Source organism: Schistocerca piceifrons, chromosome 3 (genome assembly GCF_021461385.2).
Source record: "Schistocerca piceifrons isolate TAMUIC-IGC-003096 chromosome 3, iqSchPice1.1, whole genome shotgun sequence".
NCBI classification, from domain to species: Eukaryota; Metazoa; Arthropoda; class Insecta; order Orthoptera; family Acrididae; genus Schistocerca; species Schistocerca piceifrons.
The window spans coordinates 429681358-429704622 of NC_060140.1; the positions used below are offsets into that span (position 1 = coordinate 429681358).

Genomic DNA, 23265 nt, shown 5'->3' on the forward strand with positions numbered 1-23265 from the left:
ATATGTTTGTGTTCTCGGGCACATAAAGTTAGTAAACAAGGTTGTATCGAAAATAGCGAGGTCATTAAATACAGTGGAAAGTCATTGAAGAAACGCCAGTAAGCTCTAGAGGCATCCCAACATTGACCTACACTTATTGAGGTCGCTCTTGGAAATCCTAGTTTGGGACAGAAGCCAAGTATCTTATACGCTTTGTCTTCTCTATTGAACTACCTTGCGTAGCATCTCTTTCCAATGAAATTTTTTTAACATTATACGGCCGTAAAAGCATTCTTATCTCCTATCTAAATCGATGTTCTACAACACGCAATCACTGGCCGTGAATGAGTATTGGTTACTTGAAGAGTCAGTGAATCTCTTTAGATAAAGCGTTATCTGTACCAAATTTTGGAGGTCTGACATACACGATGTCGGATATAAAAGATGTGGCACCTTTGACAGTAAAGCAGTGTGCCACCGAGGCGTTGACGGCAATGGCAACCCTAGATACAATGACAGGTGAGTCAATAACACCATCGCTTTGTGAGATTTTGCTGCACGATATCTTCTCACTGTTTCTTTCTTAATTTCAGATACTTGAGTTTCATGAGTAAAATTGTGACATTATTGCTCCGACCCCTTAGCTCCATAGACTACTACACTGAAGTCCAATGTCTCTTTCAAATATATTTAGCATTAATCTTTCTGAGTCGAACAGGTGTAATTGTCTACACACTTCTGTTAGAGATACATCATATTTTATCATTTTCATAATTTTTGTGACAGCTGCTCATTTCAGGAACCTTTCCGTTTATGAGAGACGATAAAACGAGCTTTATTATATAATGGTACTTGAAAATGCCATAAATTGTAAGGTTTTTTTATATTTAGTTCTTTGTCGTTGGCCATCACGTTGCTACGGATCACTGGAACGTATTGTTTTAGTTTATGAACGCCGTAGGTAGTTTAACTTAGTAACATTTCAGCAAATCAGACAGAAGAGAGCTTTAAGTCCTAGCACTGATTCGTATGGCAAACCTGCCTTTTATTCTGGATACGGTTTCCCATATACTTTTCCAGATCACTTTCCAATACATTCCGTATTTCAACTTCATCTCTCCAAATGACTTTCAGTATATTAATATATTAAATATACCAACAAATAACAATTTTTCCACATTTTTCGCGCTCGGTTTCTGCACAAATTTTCTTTCACATTCATTCACGCCATTGTTATCATTATGACCACTTTTGGGTGCTAGTACCAGATTAATCTGCCATGTGTGCACTTGAACTGCGGCTGAATAGGATTTTGTTCAGCCTGCGTCTTTAGAGTTCGCCACTTTTTATTAAGTACGTTATTAGTTTACTCATAACCTCAGGTCTGGGTTTGAAATTGAAGGCAAGTGTTGCCCTTGCGGGAAGAGTTCCTTACCTACTGGACCATCTGATGAGGTCTAGTGAATTGCCTGAAAATCTTAACCAGCTCAGGCTCTTTCTCATGAGTTGCCATCACCCCACGGTGTCTCCAATGAGTGTCTCGAATTATGCACCGCGCAAACAGCTGTTACCTCACAATATTGTATAGTTTCTATATATCAAACCAAAACATTCATTGTCCTACTTGGAGTTTTATGACTCTCGATTTCGCACCATGTTCCGTTCTCACGGTTATACCATTGGTTTGAAAATCTCTCACCTCTAGGAGTGGTGGGTGCGAGAAAGTGTCTGTACATCATGCAACGACTTTTTCGAACCGAATACGTCTGTGATGCGACACGATATTGTAGTGCCTGTTTTACTCTGAATTATGATGTAAAGTTCCTTCGGACGTGTGTAGGCACTCCAGTATCGTGTTATTATTCGCCGATAACGGGAAAGCGACTTTCAAGTAAAATGTCTCCCCTGTTGGGGAATATATATAATGGATGTACGAGTGCAGGTTGTGGGCACATTGTTGACGTCATATGGAAGTTTGGGTCTATCCATGAGTCGTGCTGGTATAGCTAAATGGTAAGGCGACTGTAAGCTATAAGTGGGAAATGTGGATTCGAGCCGGAGTTAAACACAGATTGTCATTGTCGTCATTCCATTATACAGCTGGTGGTTGTTCATATTTGCAACGGCGAATACGTTTCATGTTCCTTTCTGATGTTTTATCCTGGTGTCCGCCGAAAATTATTCCCGACGTTCAGGCGCCATAGCTGTCGATCTCTGCCCCAAGCACGTCCCGCAATCTTGTTAATTAACATCATGTTTACAAATAAAGCAATCAGCTAGCTTGGTCATGTATCTCTCATAATGCAGATAGAACATCTAGGGGCGTGGGCCATGTATCCTTCCTTTTGAAAGAACGCAACCTCTAAATAATATAACTAGTTGCTTGCGTACCTGTAGTACTGCTTACGCACAGCCCTTGTGAAATTTGCTTGGAAATTGACGATTTCTTGATAACTTCTATGCATTAACAAAATTTTGCAGCTCATAAATTAAGCAGCACCGTTTCCACAGATATAAAAGTGGTTATAAAAAACTACGTTAACTATATGTCTTGGAACGTATAAGAGCTATGAATGGTCAGAATAACAATGCTTCCTCTTGAAGAAATTCTTATTCATTGTTATTAAACACACTATGAGATTTACTACTTGTGATACTGTTTCAAATCCTGTGAGTAGCATCTTACTTCGTAGTCTGGACTATAGGTACATTAAATCTTATGACCAGGTTTAGTATTTTTAGGTGCGCACCAAAGTCAATAACCCACTTTCTTACCTTTTTTTCCTTTATTGTAGCTTCTCGCTAATCCTTGTGAACGCCTTTTGTTGTTTATAGGAGAAATGACTTGGTAGTTTCATTTCCATTTGTATATGTTTTCGAATCAGTATAAAATATTTAATTTCATTAACGTCTCCTGAATTTGCAGCGAACACGCGAACAGCAAGCCAATGTCTTTCAGTAAATGCGGGACTGAAAAAACACCTGCAACAATGGAAAATAATTGTGTGTAAGAGAAATCCTCTTTCTATAAATTTACCGCTATAAATAGCCTGCGACAATACAAATAACAAGAGCGCATTTCATTCCGTCCTTTTAATTTCACGAGAATGAACAGCCTACTGTTCTTGAATATAAGTTCGTCAGTAAACAATTGTACTGTATTACTAGATTTCCACCACACCGAAAGAGTTCAATGCCTGACTTTTCGTTCTGGCTCAGAAATCACCTACTAGAAACAGACACATTTTTTAAAATATAGGCAAGTTTAATGTTCTGAAGGGCAACGGTTCCACGGCTGATAAGTGACATCTTTTTGCACATGTTTCTTATTCAGTAAACTAGAATAGGAGAAAGAGAACTGGTTGTATTGAAGAAAACAGCATTATTTGTCTTTTTTTACCTTATTTTAGCACATTCTCACCTCCTTTTTCTACCTGAAGTTTGCATCTAAAAATGCTAATCTCACTTATGTCACAGATTACAGACGATCACCGCTGGTATGAAGGCACAGGACACTAGTATGACAATACAAAGTTGAGGAATAAACGTGTCGTCAACGCTAGCCAGATTAAGAAAGGTTAAAATTTCAAGGTTTGCCTCCAGGCGACACTTAACGTTTATCGGAAACAAACTTCATCATCGGATAGGAGAGGTGTGGCGAAGAAGAGCAGCTATGACCATTGAAAAGGAGTTGTCGTGAGATTCGCTTAAAACAGACGAAAATTACCTTAGTGGCAGGGAATACACTTGAATCCCGCTTCTATAAAACGCAAGGCCAGTGTCTCGACCATTACGCCACCTCGCTCATTTGCTTTAGCAGCAAGTGTGGTATACCTGCCAAACAGTGTTTGCTTTTTAGCCTGTGAACCAGTCTCACATAAAAACATGGTTAAGCGAAGAGCTTTTTCTCCAAAGTTAATCTACACTAACGCTTAAAATCTAACGCAAGCATAACCAAATTATACAAAATTGAAGAAACACCCAGTACATACGACTTTCATCTGATAGGACATTACAGTATGAAAATATGTTAAGCAGTTAATAAATCATTAATTGTTGATTGCCTATCATAGTCGGACTGAGAGGGATATCCGGAAAGTAAGCAATTCCCGGTCGCGAAATATAAAAAACACTGTGAAAATGAAAACTATTTTGATTGAAACTTCTCTACGTAGTCGCCCCTCCGACATAGATATCTGCGACTGCGTTGTGCCAACTTTCCAATTCGCTTGCCGTAGAAGACCGCCTCCTCTGCTTTCCGACAGTATTCTACGCTGTGCTACAGCTGGTTGTGCGTCCCAAAATGTTGTCTTTAGCCAGTGGTTCATTTGCGGAAGGCTGAAAATCAGAGCAGGAAAGTATGGGCTGTATGGTGAGTGATCAACACTTCCCGTCAAAAACACTGCAAGAGCGTGCTCATTATCCCTGCAGTGTACGGCCGAGATCTATCTTGATCAAGGAAATGCATGACAGTCACTCTATGTGGTGTTGCATGCAATGAGTAGAATTCTCACGGCAAGCACCCATACTAGGCGGCAGACACTAATTTCTAGAAATTTTTAAGCACTCACTGAGCGTCGGGACTAGGAAAAGGGTATGCTAGAGACAATGCCCAGCACATATGGTGGGAACATAACCGTATTTTCTCTGTGGTTATCATTTCGTGATCCATCGTTCCTCACTTTCAGAGTAGCTCTCTATAAAAAGTAAAACGTGTGGTAAAAGAGAATAAAAGAACTGATCACAATCTGTTTCCTTACAATTTAAAGTTATAGATTTTAATGTATTCACAGCGGAGTATTACTAGGGAACAGTTTGGAGAAATAATCCGCACAGTTCTAAGAAAATTAAATGATACTGCATAAAACTCCAAGCCGAAATGAGTGAACTAAGAAATCATGGTGAAATACATCAATAAAAAGAGCAAAGTAGATTTAGATCAGATACATTACAGCAAGACAAGGCCGATGTCAGTTATATATTACAGAATTCAAATGCATTTGTTACTTCACAATCTGTAATTTGCACACTTGTATTAAAGCGAATAATTCTCCCTTTTTGCAGGCTTAGCGGTGTTTCTGGTTCTGGTGACAGCGGCTCTGGGTGCCCACCAGCAGTCACTGGCTGACCCGCCGGTATGTCCAGAGCGGATCCCGGGCGTGACACTCAACATTACCTTCTACCCAAATGAAGACGACTGCACCAAGTACTGGGAGTGTGACAACGGAAACCTTTATAACGGATCGTGTACTGATGGCTTGATTTGGAATCCCAATGTGGACTCTTGTGACTGGCCGTATAATTACGATTGTCCTTATGATAGGAAACTACCTATTGACGTCATAGACTGTCCTCAGCCATCCCCAGGTGAGAGTTTCAACGTTACGTTCTACCCCAATGAGGAAGACTGCACCAAGTATTGGGAATGTGACAATGGACTTTTGAGAAATGGATCTTGTCCTAATGGTCTCATATGGAACAACGACTTACAGGTCTGTGATTGGCCTTACAACTACGACTGTCCTTATGACAAGAAGGGACTTATTGTCTTTTCAGATGCCACACCAGACTGTCCACAACCATCCCCAGGTGAGATATTTAACGTTACTTTCTACCCCAATGAGGAAGATTGCACCTTGTATTGGGAATGTGACAATGGACTTCTGAGAAATGGATCTTGTCCTAATGGTCTCATATGGAACAACGACTTACAGGCCTGTGATTGGCCTTACAACTATGACTGTCCCTATGACAAGAAGGGACTTATTGTCTTTTCAGATGCCACACCAGACTGTCCACAACCATCGCCAGGTGAGATTTTCAACGTTACGTTCTACCCCAATGAGGAAGACTGCACCTTGTATTGGGAATGTGACAATGGACTTCTGAGAAATGGATCATGTCCTAACGGTCTCATATGGAACAACGACTTACAGGCCTGTGATTGGCCTTACAACTATGACTGTCCTTATGACAAAAAGGGCCTTATTGTCCTTTCAGATGCCACACCAGACTGTCCACAACCATCCCCAGGTGAGATTTTCAACGTTACGTTCTACCCCAATGAGGAAGACTGCACCTTGTATTGGGAATGTGACAATGGACTTCTGAGAAATGGATCTTGTCCTAATGGTCTCATATGGAACAACGACTTACAGGCCTGTGATTGGCCTTACAACTATGACTGTCCTTATGACAAAAAGGGCCTTATTGTCCTTTCAGATGCCACACCAGACTGTCCACAACCATCCCCAGGTGAGATTTTCAACGTTACGTTCTACCCCAATGAGGAAGACTGCACCAAGTATTGGGAATGTGACAATGGACTTCTGAGAAATGGATCTTGTCCTAATGGTCTCATATGGAACAACGACTTACAGGCCTGTGATTGGCCTTACAACTATGACTGTCCCTATGACAAGAAGGGACTTATTGTCCTTTCAGATGCTACTCCAGACTGTCCGCAGCCATCGCCAGGTGAGATTTTCAACGTTACGTTCTACCCCAATGAGGAAGACTGCACCTTGTATTGGGAATGTGACAATGGACTTCTGAGAAATGGATCATGTCCTAACGGTCTCATATGGAACAATGACTTACAGGCCTGTGATTGGCCTTACAACTATGACTGTCCTTATGACAAAAAGGGCCTTATTGTCCTTTCAGATGCCACTCCAGACTGTCCGCAGCCATCCCCAGGTGAGGTTTTCAACGTTACTTTCTACCCCAATGAGGAAGATTGCACGAAGTATTTTGAATGTGACAATGGACTTTTGAGAAACGCGTCTTGCCCTAATGGTCTCATATGGAACAATGACTTACAGGTCTGTGATTGGCCTTACAACTATGACTGTCCCTATGACAAGAAGGAAAGTAGTTCCCTGAGAGGTGAGGTGTTTGTTTGTCCTCCAGTTCGCCCGCATTTGTTAGGCGTTGTTATGTTTTTCCCCAATGACGCTAACTGCCACAAATACTGGAAATGTCTTAATGGTAGAGTGAAGGATGGCAGTTGTAAAGGAGATCTTGTGTGGAATCCCAATCTCAAGAAATGCGACTTGGAAACTAACTATCCTTGCAACACAGATAACTGATTGTGTAATAATTGATGAAAACAACCCCCATACATTATTTGCAGTTACTGGAGTAGTGGAGTAACTTCTTGACTCAAATGTAATGAAATCTAAATGTTACGAGCAGAGTGACCTAATGTAGTCTCTGCATATTTATTTTTGTATTGTGACTATAAATTAAAGTTTGGATCTATTTTGGAAAATGTTTGTTTAATCTCTTATGCATACCACTACAACAATCATGGATAGCGTTAATCTTTCGAAACAAGATTGTGTCAGTCATTTCTCAACTCTGTTCTCCTCAGGTTTTATATGATCTTCATTGTCTATACTACGGTCCAGTGAACGTCGGTCAACAGTGTTTTGCATTCATTCCTGCGCTGCTGTTAAATGAAACCTAATTGAATTTCGTGCACATGCAGTATTTGTCTGAGCTGTAGACACATATATCACATTTGGCAACCGTCTTATGTATGGCATAGGGCGTTATCCGTAATATTTGAAAATATAAGCTTGTTTATAAGAGTATGTGAGAAAACAGAACTACGTAAGTTAATAAATATCAGCAATGCACAACACTGGACATAAACACGCAAAGTCCCTACATAAGTCTCTAATGCACAGAATAAAAGAAGAATAAATATAACCTCCTTTTGAACGAAGCCTATAATACTGAAACACTCCATTACTTACTACTAATATCAGAGTTTTTTGTCATGACTTTCATGTCTCAATGAACTATGCGTCATTTAGCAGTTTCAAATACCATTATTCTATAAGGGGCGACAAAAGTTTTCTGTTCGAAGGCAGCACTTTCCAGAATCAGGCAAAACCGCCGTGAGCGTTTAGGTAATCATCCCATAGACGCACCAGATTGAAGAAATCCCTCCCTGCTGCACGAACAAAACTTCTGCGTTACGACATTTGCGATATGGTGATGTGGATATCGTGAAGCAGCAGCACGGAACTTTGCGCAACAGTCCACAAAAGGGATTTTAGATAGACGTGTTGTCCCAGACACATTCCTCAGTCTCCAACGGATTTCTACCGATGTTTGCCTTTCGGCAGCCAACACATGATAAAAGCATTTTGGTCTCGTTTCGACGTATTTGATAACAACGTCGCAATAGATCACATTTCCACATTTACTGCACGTAAGTCGGAAAGACACGAATGTCACAGTAATTCCTAGCCTATGTGTTGCATACACGCTGCAGCAACGCTCTCAAATGGAAACTTTATTATCGTTTCTTATAGAATAAAGTATGGTCTTCACGGCAGTGAGGATACTCTTGTGCGTCAGTGCCCAAAACCATTTTATGGTTATGTACCAGCTATTTCAGACACTTTGTCCGCTTGTGATATTAAACAGGTTTAGAAACTTGCGAATTATTCTCTACACTTGTCGCCAGTCCATATCATTGTTGATATTTTATTAAAGTTGTCGAGGGCAGTTACGAGTCTCTAAATTGACTGACGTGCTATACTGTATAAAAACTTTGCAACCCATCAGTGGGTATAACATTAACTCCTATACATTGCGTCCAACCCCAGGCATCTTCAAGGGATCCATTCTACCGTCAATTCCTCGTGTCCAACACATGGTACAATTTCCAAACCCAATGCCAGAGGAACTAGTCTTAAGAGTCCTACTAGATACCACGACCCTTCATTCGATATCTGTTCCACTTTTCACTCATTCCAACGTTCCTTTCAAATCTACTTCAACAACTTCACATGTTAGTGCAACCAGTGCTTCATTGTCATCGACATTGCAGAAATGGAGAAAGTGCAATGTGATAAACGATCGTAGCTCTAGTTTCTGTGTTCTATAAACAATTGTCCACGATGTTACAATCTTCCTGACACTAGATCTACGAAACACTAATCAGCCGAAATAATGCATGCAACAGTCTAAGAATTTTAAGCTGCGTATGTGACTGTTAAGTTCCTGCGGGAATTCCACATTGGCAAAGGACTGTCTGAATGATCTGAATGAATAGTGCGTGTGTTTTCCTAACGTGTCGAGGGAAAAATAATACATATGAGACAGAGTATCTTTGTCTCGAACTTTCTGATGCGAAATGACAGATATTTAATTGGAAGGATATTCAGCTCCAAACAGTTGTTGCGGAATGTAAACATACTAAGTATTGTAATTACTAATCTATTCCTTTGTCTCTGACTAATATGAGTTATTTTCAAAAGGTATTCACGAGAATATATTTTAAGAACACGGCAGAACTGTTGACAAGTATTAATGAAGATGGTTGCATCCTTGACACAGCACGATCAGATTACGTTATGCAAAGTGCTCCTCGCCACTTTTTCAGTCAGCTGCATAAAGCACTAGTGAGTGTCATTAAGAATCGCTTTTACCTTTGAGTCTATTGCGTTCGTTATCTAAAAAATGGTTCAAATGGCTCTGAGCACTATGGGACTTAACGTCTGAGGTCATCAGTCCCCTAGAACTTAGAACTACTTAAACCTAACTAACCTAAGGAATCACACACATCCATGCCCGAGGCAGGATTCGAACCTGCGACCGTAGCGGTCGTTATCTATTCGCAATTGGAGTGTAAAACGCTATTTACATTATTTATCTAACACCACGATGCCACACAACATAATGGCGTCTGTAACATTATTTGTGATACTGCAACAAATCCTGTGACCAAAGGACACTCCACATACTTCTCATTTCTGAAAGCTGCTAAATATCACATGCGATAACGGTTGCTTTCTGATATTGAGTCTTCTGTAAAGGCAGCTGAAAACGGCTGCTGTTAAATAGAGTGTACATGGACTTTCAGTACTCCAACGATCAAACTAACGGACGATGGCTCTACAGATGAATATCTTGAGTAAAAATATCTTTTTTATGTTGTCTTTTATAATTTATGTGCACAAATAAAGCTTGCCGAAAATGACATGTTTAACGTAACGTAGCTAAGTGATAGTTATTTGGCATTTTTCTCATAAGCCTTCAGTGTGTCCAACTAGTAGAACCGGCTTACAAGCGAGGTTTTTGATCCATCGTAGATTACAGCTTGTTTGAGAGACTCGATGCGTTGTGTGTAACCATGAGATGAGGGTGGATGAAAGAGACTTTCGTCATACACATGCTTGTCTAAGTGGAAAAATGAAATCCATACCACCGTTCTGAACATCATAAACACTTTCGACAAAATCATAATATTTAGCGTGTTAACGGGAGAATGCGTAATACTAGAGGCTCAAAACCGAAGCAAGGTAGGTGAGAAGATGTAATATTCCACGGTTGGCGAAGTCCTCAGATTGAGGAAGGAAGAGAAAGGAAATCGAAACATATCCGTCACTTGTGTCTATGAATTTTGTGAAACTTTTGAAAATAAGAATCCCGTTGCTGGACGAGGGTTTGAATCTGCTCCTTCTGGATGCAATTCCACTACCTTCATGACTGAGTCCTCTGTCTCATCTCTAGATCAGAAATTAGAACGCCATTATTAGAAACTTTAATGATGTAACTTCAGTTCCTATTGTGATATGTTTCCTGCTATGGGAAATAATATAAAATCTCTCGATTTAAGCCGCTGTTGGGTTTAAGTTACGGACCACATCACTAATACGAGCCGCGCAGCTCTCCTTCAGTCGCTCCATACTGTGTAGATTTAACTGTAGCTCCCCTCTGTAATTTATTTGGAAATACACTTGACTGAGCCTCTGTGCTATACATATTAAAACGTGTTTAATTTTCTCAGTATCAGTAACCGCAAACTTTGATTTAATGCGATGTAATGGCCTCCGATTATCACATTCATTCCGTAAAAGAAATCTGGCTTAACATTAAGTTAGTTACACAACTCTCATAGCACTTGTATCTACATCTGCGAGTTCTACTCCGCACTATGGACAATTTGGTGATACATCTTTCATGCAAGGCAATGACAGAGGAAATGAGAGGGTTTGGCAGCATTCCACGCTTTTAAGGTAGTGCTGACATCTTCCTTTAAACAAACTTTAATTACTGCCAAGGCTGCCCAGGAGGGGAAGGAAGCCAGTGTGCTCTCCGTGTGCACACCGGGGGGAGTCATTCCGGATGCGGAAAGGTTGCTTCCGGATGCCATGAAGAGTACAAGGTGCAGCCAACTGCTAGTGGTAGAGAATGTCGGTACCAATGACGAGTGTCGCTTTGGATCGGAGGAGATTCTTTGTGGTTTTGGGCGGCTAGCAGAAATGGTGAAGACTGGCAGTCTTCCTTGCGAGATTAAGGCGGAGCTCACCATCTGCAGCATCGTTGACAGAACCGTTTGTGGTCCCTCAGTGCAGAGCCGAGCAGAGGGTCTGAATCAGAGGCTCAGGCGGTTCTGTGACCGTGTAGCCTGCAGATTCCTTGACTTGCGCCATCTGGTGGAGGGTTTACGCGTTCCGCTTAAAAGGTCAGGAGTCCACTACACACAGAAAGCGGCTACACGGATAACGGAGGCTGCGTGGAAGAGACTGGGCGGTTTTTTAGGTTAGAGTGTCTCAGGAAACCACAGAAAGGGTTTCCGTCAAAAAGGGGGCAGATGAAACACAGTAAGGTTCTTGTAGAATCGATCGGTGTTGTAGTTGCAAATTGTCGTAGCTGTGTTGGGAGAGAACCAGAGCTCCAAGCCCTGATAGAGAGCACTGAAGGTCAAATAGTTATAGGTATAGTAGAAAGCTGGCTAAACCCGGAAACAAGTTGAGCCAATTTTTTTTCAAACGATCTAACAGTGTTCAGAAAGAATAGATTAAATACAGTTGGCGGTGGAGTATTTATTGCTGTCAGAAGTAGTTTGCCTTGTAATGAAATTGAAGTAGATAGATAGTTCCTGCGAAATAGTATGGGTAGAAGCTATACTTGACAATCGGACTAAACTTTTAATCGGATCATTTACCGACCCCCCGACTCCGAAGATATAGTTGCTGAACAATTCGAATAAAACTTGAGTCTCATTTCAAACATGCAGCCTACTCATACAATTATAGTCGGTGGCGACTTCAATTTACCCTCGATATGCTGGAAAAATTTTACGTTAAAACCAGCGGCACGCATAAAGCGTCATCCAAAATTGTACTGAATGCTTTCTCAGAAAATTATTTTGAACAGTTAGTTCATGAGCCCACTCGAAGCGTAAATGGTTGCGAAACCATACTTGACCTTTTAGCAACAAATAATCCAGGACAAATATGGATTATCATGACGAATACAGGTATTAGCAACCACAAGGCAGTTGCTGCTAGGCTGAATCCCGTAACACCCACAACCATGAAAAAGAAACCAAAGTACATCTATTTAAAAAAGCTGATAAAAATGCTTTTAACGCCTTTTTAAGAGACAGTCTCCACTCCTTCAGATCTGATCACGTAAGCCTAGAAAAGATGTGGAATGACTTCAAAGAGATGGTATCGACGGAAATTGAAAGATATATACCACATAAATTAATAAGTGATGGTACTGATTCCCCATGGTATACAAAACGGGTCAGGTCGCTGTTGCAGAAGCAACGAAAAATGCGTGCCAGATTTAAAAGAACACAAAATCCCGAAGATTGCTAAAGTTTTGCAGATGTTAGCGTACTTCAGTGCGAGATGCTTTCACTAATTTCCACAACGAAACTCTGTCTCGAAATCTGGCAGAAAACCCAAAGACATTCTGGTCATATACAAAGCACACCAGTGGCAAGGCGCAATCAATACCTTCACTGCGCGGTAACAGCGGTGAAGTTACTGATGGCAATGCCACCAAAGGAGAGTTATTAAACACATTACTCCGAAACTCCTTCACCAAAGAAGACGAATTCCAATCAAGAACAACTGCGAAAATGAGAAACATAGACGTATATATCCTCGGTGTAGCAAAGCAGCTTAAATCACTTAATAAAGGCAAGGCTTCCGATCCAGATGGTATACCAGTCAGGTTCCTTTCATAGTATGCAGATGCAATAGCTCCATATTTAGCAATTATATACAACCGCTCGCTCACAAGAAATTCCGTACCTAGGAACTGGAAAGTTGCTCAAGTCACACCAATTCCCAAAAAGGGAAACAGGAGTAATCCGCTGAATTACAGGTCCATATCACTAACGTAGATTTTCAGTAGGGGTTTGGAACATATACTGTATTCTAGCATTATGAAGTACCTCGGAGAAAACGATTTACTGACACATAGCACGGATTCAGAAAATATCGTTCCTGCGGAAGTCAACTGGCTCTTTTCACTCCTGAAGTAATGAGTGCTATCGACACGGGATGTCAAATTGACTCCAAGTTTTTAGATTTTCTGAAGGCTTTCGACACCGTTCCTCACAAGCGTCCTCTAACCAAACTGAGTGACTATGGAGTCTCGCCTCAGTTTTGCGGCCAGGTTCCTGTCAGAATGATCACAGTTCGTAGTAATAGACGGAAAGTCATCGAGTAAAACAGAATTAATATCCGGCGATCCCCAAGGAAGTATTATAGGCCATCTATTGTTCCTGATCTATATTAACGACATAGGAGACAATGTGAGTAGCCCTCTTAGACTTTTTGCAAATGATGCTGTCATTAACCGTCTTGCAAAGTCATCAGATGACCAAAACAAATTGCAAAATGATTTAGATAAGAAATCTGTGTGGTGGGAAGAGTGGCAGTGGGCTCCGAATAAAGAAATGTGGGAAGTTATTCACATGATTACTAAAAGAAATCCGGTAATTTCGATTACGCGATAAGTCACACAAATCTGAAGGCTGTAAATTCAACTAAATACTTAGGGATTACAATTACAGATACCCTAAATTGGAACGATCACATAGATAATTTTGTGGGTAGAGCCAACCAGAAACTGCGATTCATTGGCAGAACACTTAGAAGGTGCAACGGATCTACTAAAGAGACTACTTACACTACACTTTTCCGCCCTATTCTGGAGTACTGTTGTGCGGTGTGAGATCTGTATCAGGTGGGACTGACGGGTGATATTGAAAAAGTTCAAAGAAGGGCGGCTCGTTTTGTATTATCCCGAAATAGTGGAGATAGTGCCACAGACGTGGTACATGAATTGGACTGATAATCATTAAAACAAAGGCGTTATCGTTGCGACGGGATCCTCTCATGAAATTTTAATCAGCAGTTTTCTCCTCCGATTGCGAAAACATTCTACTGGCACCCACCTACACAGGGATAAACGTTCATCACTATACAATAAGAGAAATCAGGGCTCGCACAGAAAAATTTAAGTGCTCGTTTTTCCAGCAAGCCGTTGGAGTGTGGAACGGTAGAGAGACAGCTTGTAGGTGGTTCATTGAACCCTCTGCCAGGCACTTAATTATGAATAGCAGAGTAATAACGTAGATGTAGATGTAGACGTAGATGTAATGAGTAATATCTTGGTCACAATAGCCTCTGGCACCCAAATATTCGAATATGTGTCTGCCCCGCCAATATTTTTTAATATCTGTGTTGATTAGAGCTCTACATATAGGAAATTAGCATTTACCATCATACAGATCACGAAATCGTTGGTGATGTGTAGTATCAACTATGTGATCAAAAGTATCTGGACACCTAGACGAAAATGACACGCAAGTTCGTGGCGCCCTCCATCGGTAATGCTGAAATTCAGTATAGTGTTGGCCTGCCCTTTGCCTTGATAACAGCTTCCACTCTCGCAGGCATATGTTCAAGCAGGTGCTGGAAGTTTTCTTGGAGAATGGCAGCCCATTCTTCACGGAGTGCTGTATAGGGGAGAGGTATCGATGTCGGTGGGTGACGCCTGGCACTAAGTCGGCCTCCCAAAACATCCCAGAGGTGTTCTATAGGGTTCAGGTCAGGACTCTGCGCAGGCCATTTCATCACAGGGATGTTATTGTCGCGTAATCACAGCGGATCGTGTTGAAAGATGCAGTCGCCATCCCCGAATTGCTCTTCAACAGTGGGAAGCAAGGAGCTGCTTAAAACATCAATGTAGGACTGTGGTGTGATAGTGCCACGCAAAACAACAAGGGGTGCAAGCCCGCTCCATGAAAAACACGACCACACCATAACACCACCGCTTCCGAATTTCACTGTTGGCACTACACACGCTGGCAGATGACGTTCACCGGGCATTTGCTATACCCACACCCTACCATCGGATCGCCACGTTGTGTACCGTGATTCGTCACTCCACACGTCTTTCCACTGTTCAATTGTCCAATGTTTACGCTCCTTACACAACGTGAAGCGTCGTTTAGCATTTACCGGCGTGATATTTGACTTATGAGCAGCCACTCTACCATGAATTCCAAGTTTTCCCCCCTCCCGCCTAACTGTCATAGTCCTTGCAACTCCTGTGTCATGGTCTGGATGGACGCCTGTCTGTTACACAATACGACCCTCTTCAACTGTCGGCGGTCTCTGTCAGACAACGGCCTGTACCCTTTTGTGCTGTACGTGTTCCTTCACGTTTCCACTTCACTGTCACAGTGGACCTAGGGATGTGTGGAAATATCGTGTACAGGCGTATCACACAAGTGTGAAACACCTCCGTTTAAATTCTTTTATAGAGTTTTGTGTAATTTACCGAAGCCGCCAAACAGTTAATTATTATGATTATATGACCGTGTGCTTAATGGATGAAAGGCTATCGGTTTTTCTGCTGTCGTTTCGGGGGCATTTTAACCGAGTGCGGCTGTTTTGCAACTGAATAGTGGAATGATTGAAAGTTTGTTGCGATGTACACAAATTCTGAGGCAGCTGCTACCTACACCTTACACGTCTAATTACGGTTATATCTTTTTATTGATTGCTGATTTTCAGTACTTCGTCGCACGCAATTCTGATGGTTAACATTCACAACAATCCTCACTGCAATCCATGGTTGTTGCTGGCCGACGCAGTTGACGCGAAACACGTAATTCGGCACTTGTCACTTTCTGTTGCATATCACTCGCGAAAGGGTATTAGTGAGGGTCAACCCCATGACGAGCAGGGTGACGTGCTCACTCGTCATACTCCGGTGAATTTTACCGTTTACAACTCACTCGACCACCGTCCTTGCCCATCCCTCCAGCACCAGTTCTCACTCAACAAAAAAATGGTTCAAATGGCTCTGAGCACTATGGGACTTAAACATCTATGGTCATCAGTCCCCTAGAACTTAGAACTACTTAAACCTAACTAACCTAAGGACAGCACACAACACCCAGTCATCACGAGGCAGAGAAAATCCCTGTCCCCGCCGGGAATCGAACCCGGGAACCCGGGTCTCACTCAACACTCTCCCATACTACTGCTCACTCACACTAGTCTCACTGCCTCCTGCAGCGCTTGACAATCGACTCCTGTCTACTATCGACCTGGGCGTCGGATACTAGCATCTATGTTCGTGAGATCACGGATCCCTTACATCCCCGCCATAAAAACCTTCTTTGTAGCCACAGGCGAAAAAGAATAATAGGAAAAAATTATCACATAGCATATAAATGAAAATGAGGAACGTAAGTTCTTGTTCACATACTGAAAATTACATTGTATCGCAAATAATACCCTATTGCGGTAGCAAACTGCCCCTACAGAAACATTATACAACATCACTCTATCTTAATTAATATAGCATGGTAAATGTTTTTATAAAACTTCGTCTCACATTCAATTACCAAGTTGAATGCCAGCTACGCCTTTGGTATGCTGTAATTTCAGTAGGGTTCCTGCCGTCCATACTACTATCACTCTAACTCATAACACACTTGCCCAACACATATAAAAGTTAAGGAAGAAAAATCACAACTTATTTGAGTCTCTAACACGAGCAAAATTGAAAATGAGACAAAATATAACATTTATACCCTGACTTATGCACTTATTTTACAATTCCTTATACCTCTACAGATCGATTCCATAACATTAAATACTCCATTATACCACTAAATATGTCTTACATAACTATTTACATCGCCATAACTAATGTGGTCACCCAATGAAAATTTTAAATTACTGATCATTTCATTTTGCCGAACATTTACTGCCATCGCTAATGCTCAGATGAAAAATATAATATTTCCTATTATACTGACATTAATCCAAATCTGCTATATGTATATTTATTGTTCATTACACAGTGCCAGAATTCTGCTTCTAAAGCTTGATGTAAGTACAACCATACTTGACTTTGATAGCTAATTGGGTACATGAATTACTCATGAGTTACACTTTCTGTTTTATCAGCATACTTTAGATCAACATGTATACATATAAATAACATCAAACACATGTTACTCATGTGCTAAATGACTTACTTCAAACATATCACACTCCATACATTTCATTACACATAACTCCCTCAACTTAACAGCAACTTCAACTGCAAATAAATATATATCTTCAACCTACATCAATCCTCCATATACTTCAATACTTCAAACATCTCATACTCAATACACTTCATTACACATAACTCCCTCAACTTAACAGCAACTTCAACTGCAAATAAATATACATCTTGAAACTACATCAACCCTCCATATTCGCTGCAATACGTACATAAAAATACTACTCCAGACTCCTTGGCCTCTCCGTACACAATATGTAGATGTATAGAAACCTGGTGTTTATGTGTGCTGAAAGCAATGGTCAAAACACAGTGCTGTCACATAGGAAAGAAACGAGGCTTAGAAGGTATTCACACACCTACTATCTAACTTTCAAAGTCATTCAACTACTCACGTTTTAGCGATGATTTTTTTTTAATGTAAGGAACTTTTGCTCACATCAATGCTTTCAGCACTGTTGATACCTGTATCTAACGTTTAACCATGATGTTCTGTTCACAGTAATTATATAAATGTACTCTTTGGGTCAAGACAACCCCACAGTAAAACTCTGAAAAAAACACCTATTAACACACAAGTTCCCTACATTTGTTGATATTGCTAAATACCAGAATGCTGCTGAATATAACAACAACAATTACAATTACAATAATAATAATGGAAAAATAGTACTTTGAACTTTTTATAAAATTCTTATAATGGTAACAACTTTAAAAGTAATAATAAGTGTTATATACAGAACTTTATTTAAGAAAATTACTTATTTTAATATTCACATAGAGAAAATTTTTAATGATGGACAATTTTCAAAAGGTATCCCTCTTAGAAAGCCTTATATTATTTATCTTTTTATACTTCTTTCGTTATTGCACAGACTGCAGTTTAGACACAAGTACTCATATAAATCCCGAAACACATCTTAAATATGAAATCAAAGTTTTCAATGCAACCATTTATTTTTGGAATCATTGCTACTTATTGTCTAACTTCATTCTTATTCATTGCAGTTTGGACACAAGTAGGTGACGTGAGCTTTTTTAAAAATGTCTGTTACATTTTCTACGCAATATTTTTGTTTTAATGACATTGCTTCCTGGACACAGCTTACAACTTGCTCGTTTAGTGGGTTTTCTTTTTGTCACTGACTCTGATACACTTTCCACACCCTCAGAGTTACGGATGTACCAGACCATTCTCTGAGAATCTTCTGCTCTTAGAAAAAGTTTCCTTGATTCAATGTGTTCTGTTATCGTGGTTCTGCAAGAACATTCTGTCTCTCAGCATCTGACATCTCTATTACGTCATTTTGAGTCAGTGTACAAAGTACTTCTTCATATGAAGTTCCTACGTTACATACTCTGATGATTGTGTGCCTAGTAACTTCTCATGTACTCCTGATGACATTCTAAGCCGATAGGTGGCCATATTATGCTGGTGGGTGCAACCGTCATTCTATATTCCATTTTTAGAACGAACAGGCTGTACACTACGAACAGGCTGGGGCACGATTCATACTAAACCGAAACAAGAAGTATTCAAATAACTGAAGAATGCTAAACAGTTTCTTGGAGAAAGCAAGAGACAAGCACATCGTAGTAAATGTAGAGGTTTTGTTGATTGTACAGAGTAAGTTGGAAGGATAAAAAACATTATTACCATGTAGTACAGCAGAAAATTAAAAAAAATTTGCATGAGAGCAGTAATATTTGTGTTGGGTCACTATCAATTCAACACAACAACGTAAATGTTGAGGTTTATGATCAGACTTCTTGAAATATTTTTACTCGTCTATTGCTTATGACTATTGATAGTGGCCAAATTCCATCTTATCTTGGTTGTTGTTGCTGGCCGGAGTGGCCGAGCGGTTAAAGGCGCAACAGTCTGGAACCGCACGAGCGCTACGGTCGCAGGTTCGAATCCTGCCTCGGGCATGGATGTGTGTGATGTCCTTAGGTTAGTTGGGTTTAAGTAGTTCTAAGTTCTAGGGGTCTTATGACCACAGCAGTTGAGTCCCGTAGTGCTCAGAGCCATTTGAACCATTTGGTTGTTGTTGTTGTGGTCTTCAGTCCTGAGACTGGTTTGATGCAGCTCTCCATGCTACTGTCCAGTGCGAGCTTCTTCATCTCCCAGTACTTACTCCAGCCGACATCCTTCTGAATCTGCTTAGTGTATTCATCTCTTGGTCTCCCTCTTCGATTTTTACCCTCCACGCTGCCTTCCAACGATAAATTTGTGATCCTTTGATGCCTCAGAACATGTCCTGCCAACCGGTCCCTTCTTCTTGTCAAGTTGTGCCACAAACTCCTCTTCTCCCCAATTCTGTTCAATACCTCCTCATTATGTGATCTACCCATCTAATCTTCAGCATTCTTCTGTAGCACCACATTTCGAAAGCTTCTATTCTCTTCTTGTCCAAACTGTTTATCGTCCACGTTTCACTTCCATACATGGCTACACTCCATACAAATACTTTCAGAAACGGCTTCCTGGCACTTAAATGTATACTCAATGTTAACAAATTTCTCTTCTTCAGAAACGATTTCCTTGCCATTGCCAGTTAACATTTTATATCCTCTCTACTTCGACCATCATCAGTTATTTTGCTCCCCAAATAGCAAAACTCCTTTACTACTTTAAGTGTCTCATTTCCTAATCTAATTCCCTCAGCATCACCCGACTTAATTCGACTACATTCCATTATCCTCGATTTGCTTTTGTTGATGTTCATCTTATATCCTCCTTTCAAGACACTGTCCATTCCGTCCAACTGCTCATCCAAGTCCTTTTATTTCTTCTCCATGGATTTTAATACCTACTCCGAATTTTTCTTTTGTTTCCTTTACTGCTTGCTCAATATACAGATTGAATAACATCGGGGAGAGGCTATAATCCTGTCTCACTCCCTTCCAAACCACTGCTTCCATTTCATGCCCCTCGACTCTCACAACTGCTATCTGGTTTCTATACAAATTGTAAATAGCGTTTCGCTCCCTGCATTTTACCCCTGCCAACTTTAGAATTAGAAAGAGAGTGTTCCAGTCAACGTGGTCAAAAGCTTTCTCTAAGTCTACAAATGCTAGAAACGTAGGTTTGCCTTTCCTTAATCTTTCTTCTAAGATAAGTCGTAAGGTCAGTATTGCCTCACGTGTTCCAATATTTCCACGGAATCCAAACTGATCTTCCCCGAGGTTGGCTTCTACCAGTTTTCCATTCGTCTGTAAAGAAGTCGCGTTAGTATTTTGCAGCTGTGACTTATTAGCTTGGTATTTAAATAAAAAATGAAATTTTTAATCTTTTTGGGTCATATAAACCAGAACAGAACAGCAGGGTTAAACAGCAACCACCACAGCTGGGATAAGATTGTAGTCTTTGGTACATCTTTATTTAAACATGCAGCGCAACTGCGCAGTGCTCCGGCACGCATGGAAGAGTGCCGCACACGACAGCACCCCCTCCCATCACTGCACTGCACTGCACTCCAATGCTGTTAGGATGGTTGAATCTTACGCATGTTCTAGCCAGAGACTTGCAGGCAACTCGCCTCGTCTCCTGCTGTTGCTCTGAAAGTCCATTATTACACATGTAAAACACTATTTACACGCATGACGTCGCTAAAGAATTACAAAAATGGTTCAAATGGCTCTGAGCACTGTGGGACTTAACATCTGTGGTCATCAGTCCCCTAGAACTTAGAACTACTTAAACCTAACTAACCTAAGGACATCACACACATCCATGCCCGAGGCAGGATTCGAACCTGCGACCGTAGCAGTCGCGCGAAAGAATTACACAGACCGCCTCTAGTTACAATTACTACAGGCGTTTTTCTTTCGTTTTTTTTTTTTATTCCATCTTGCTGTACCAACGGTCATAGCAGTAGGATATCATATGAATGAATCAGTTATGATTTTATTACTTAACTGTCATAGCTACCTCGACTGCCACTAGTCTAAGGTGTGTTAGAACGAGCAGAGAGCTTGCCGTAGCCGTCTCCTGAAGTTCACACTACAAGGTGTGACACACCGCTATCACGAGATGTCGTACCCAGCCAGATAAGGCTGGCCATGAAAAACCTCTTCGCCTCCGAACGCTAACTGAAACCTGCATCCATTTGAACACGTTTACTGTATTCATGAATCATACGAGACGCTTCTTGTAATCTGTTAAAAGTATTTCTCGGAAAGACTGAAGCCACCCATGGAACAAAAACGACTTAGAAAACAGGAATACCTAAACCTAAAACGATCGTAGACCCCGCCGTATCTGGGACCACAGTATTCCTCCTCTACGGCCAGAGCCGCTCGCAAGACAACACAAGTTCACCGATATCGCTGACCACCGGAGGAGACGGTCCTCCCCCAACACAAAAGCGTGTATAGTCAATTAAACAAAGGAGTTAAATGGAAGGTTGTCCCAAGTGGAACTTGTTCGTCTAAAATATAGCAACACAGTCCCGCCCCCACGTGCCGCCCCTTGGTCAGGATGTAGCTGCTGCCTCATATACAGACTAGGAATGTACCCACCGCCCCCAGTAGGCCTGTCATTTTGCGATGGATAACAATTGTATTTAACGTCAACGCATTTCTTACAATCGAGGATCTATTAAAAAGGAAAACACAATCGTGACGATAGTAAATGTCCTCTTTCAACGACAATAGGCGCAGTATTTTCGTTTATGAGCAAAGTCAGTAGAGTTTTCACGTTAGACTGCGAGGTATAATTCGAAGCTTATTATTTTGGGATATCCAACGAAGTGAACCACTGGCGATTGCATTCAGAGTTCAAGCTATACATCCCCTATACACGTCCACTATTTTGCTGTGAAAATTACCGATCACCGCAGAATGTCCTCGTCATACAGAAGAAGCGAGAATTTAAAATATGAAGAAACTAAGACATCTACTTTAAGCAATTTCTTTCAGCTTTATGGACAAATTACATGATCTCAGAGCGTCTCTCGCTTTCAAATCAGTGTCTGTAAGTAAAATGTCACGCACTTGTGTATTACAAACATTTCTGACACTAGAGAATAGTCTTTGACGCCATTAGCTAACATGCCAGGAAGAAAACCACCGTCAGTTTTAAATTAGACGGCAACGTGTTATAATTCCAGAGTATGTTGCTGTTTTGTACACTATGGCAAGCCCCATTTAACCATTGCGACGCTGTATCACACTGGTGTCTATGAAACAAGTCGTGAGAGCCGGACGTGTAATAGAACCTCCTACAAGATTTTCCCTTTCGTTAAACTAAAACCAATTACTGTGTGCGTGTTTATATTTGACATTTTTTCTCCAAAACTTCCTCTGCCAACAGTAGATTCTTGTGTTCTAATTTTGAAAGGAAACTGATCATGACAGCCTGTTTCACGCAATCCACACGTATGTCAGGAAAAAAAGACGTTATGATTTCTAGGTTCAACAACAAGCTACTAATCAAGTGGTGTCCACTTTATAATTAGAGGTTATGAAGTATGAAACAACACAGGACTCACGCTAACACCCATTTATTAAACATGCAATCATGCTGATGATAATATAAACAATTATGATTCAATGAGATACATACAGTCGATTTCTATTACCTTTATGAACAAAATCGGTGTAGTTTTGAGAACTATCTGCACCAAAAGTGGCTGCCATATAAATCACTCCTGATAATGGAACCTCCTATTAGATTTTATTGTGTATCTCTCTTCCGATATATGGAAAAAACTAATACCATCTGCGTGTTAACATTGAGCATATTACATATACACGTATCGCCCTACTGGAGCACGTGGCCAGTGCTCGAAGCTGCTTGCACAGATCTGGCTGAAGTTTTTTCGACTGTACTGGAGGAAGGCCATACAGAGCAGCCTTTCAGTCACACGAGAGGGTTCCTGTATTCATAAGCAGTTTAATAAATTGTTTTTTTCGGCTGTA

General features: G+C 40.8%; 1 protein-coding gene across 1 annotated transcript in view; it reads left to right on the forward strand.

The window, feature by feature from the left end:
• The first annotated feature begins 407 nt into the window (after window positions 1–407).
• The window catches only part of LOC124788720, a 77832-nt gene continuing 54974 nt past the window's right edge, over window positions 408–23265 (forward strand). The window contains exons 1-2 of the mRNA XM_047255998.1: window positions 408–498; window positions 5044–6867. Coding sequence (XP_047111954.1) covers window positions 408–498; window positions 5044–6867 — 1915 coding nt within the window. The remainder of the gene's footprint in view (window positions 499–5043; window positions 6868–23265) is intronic.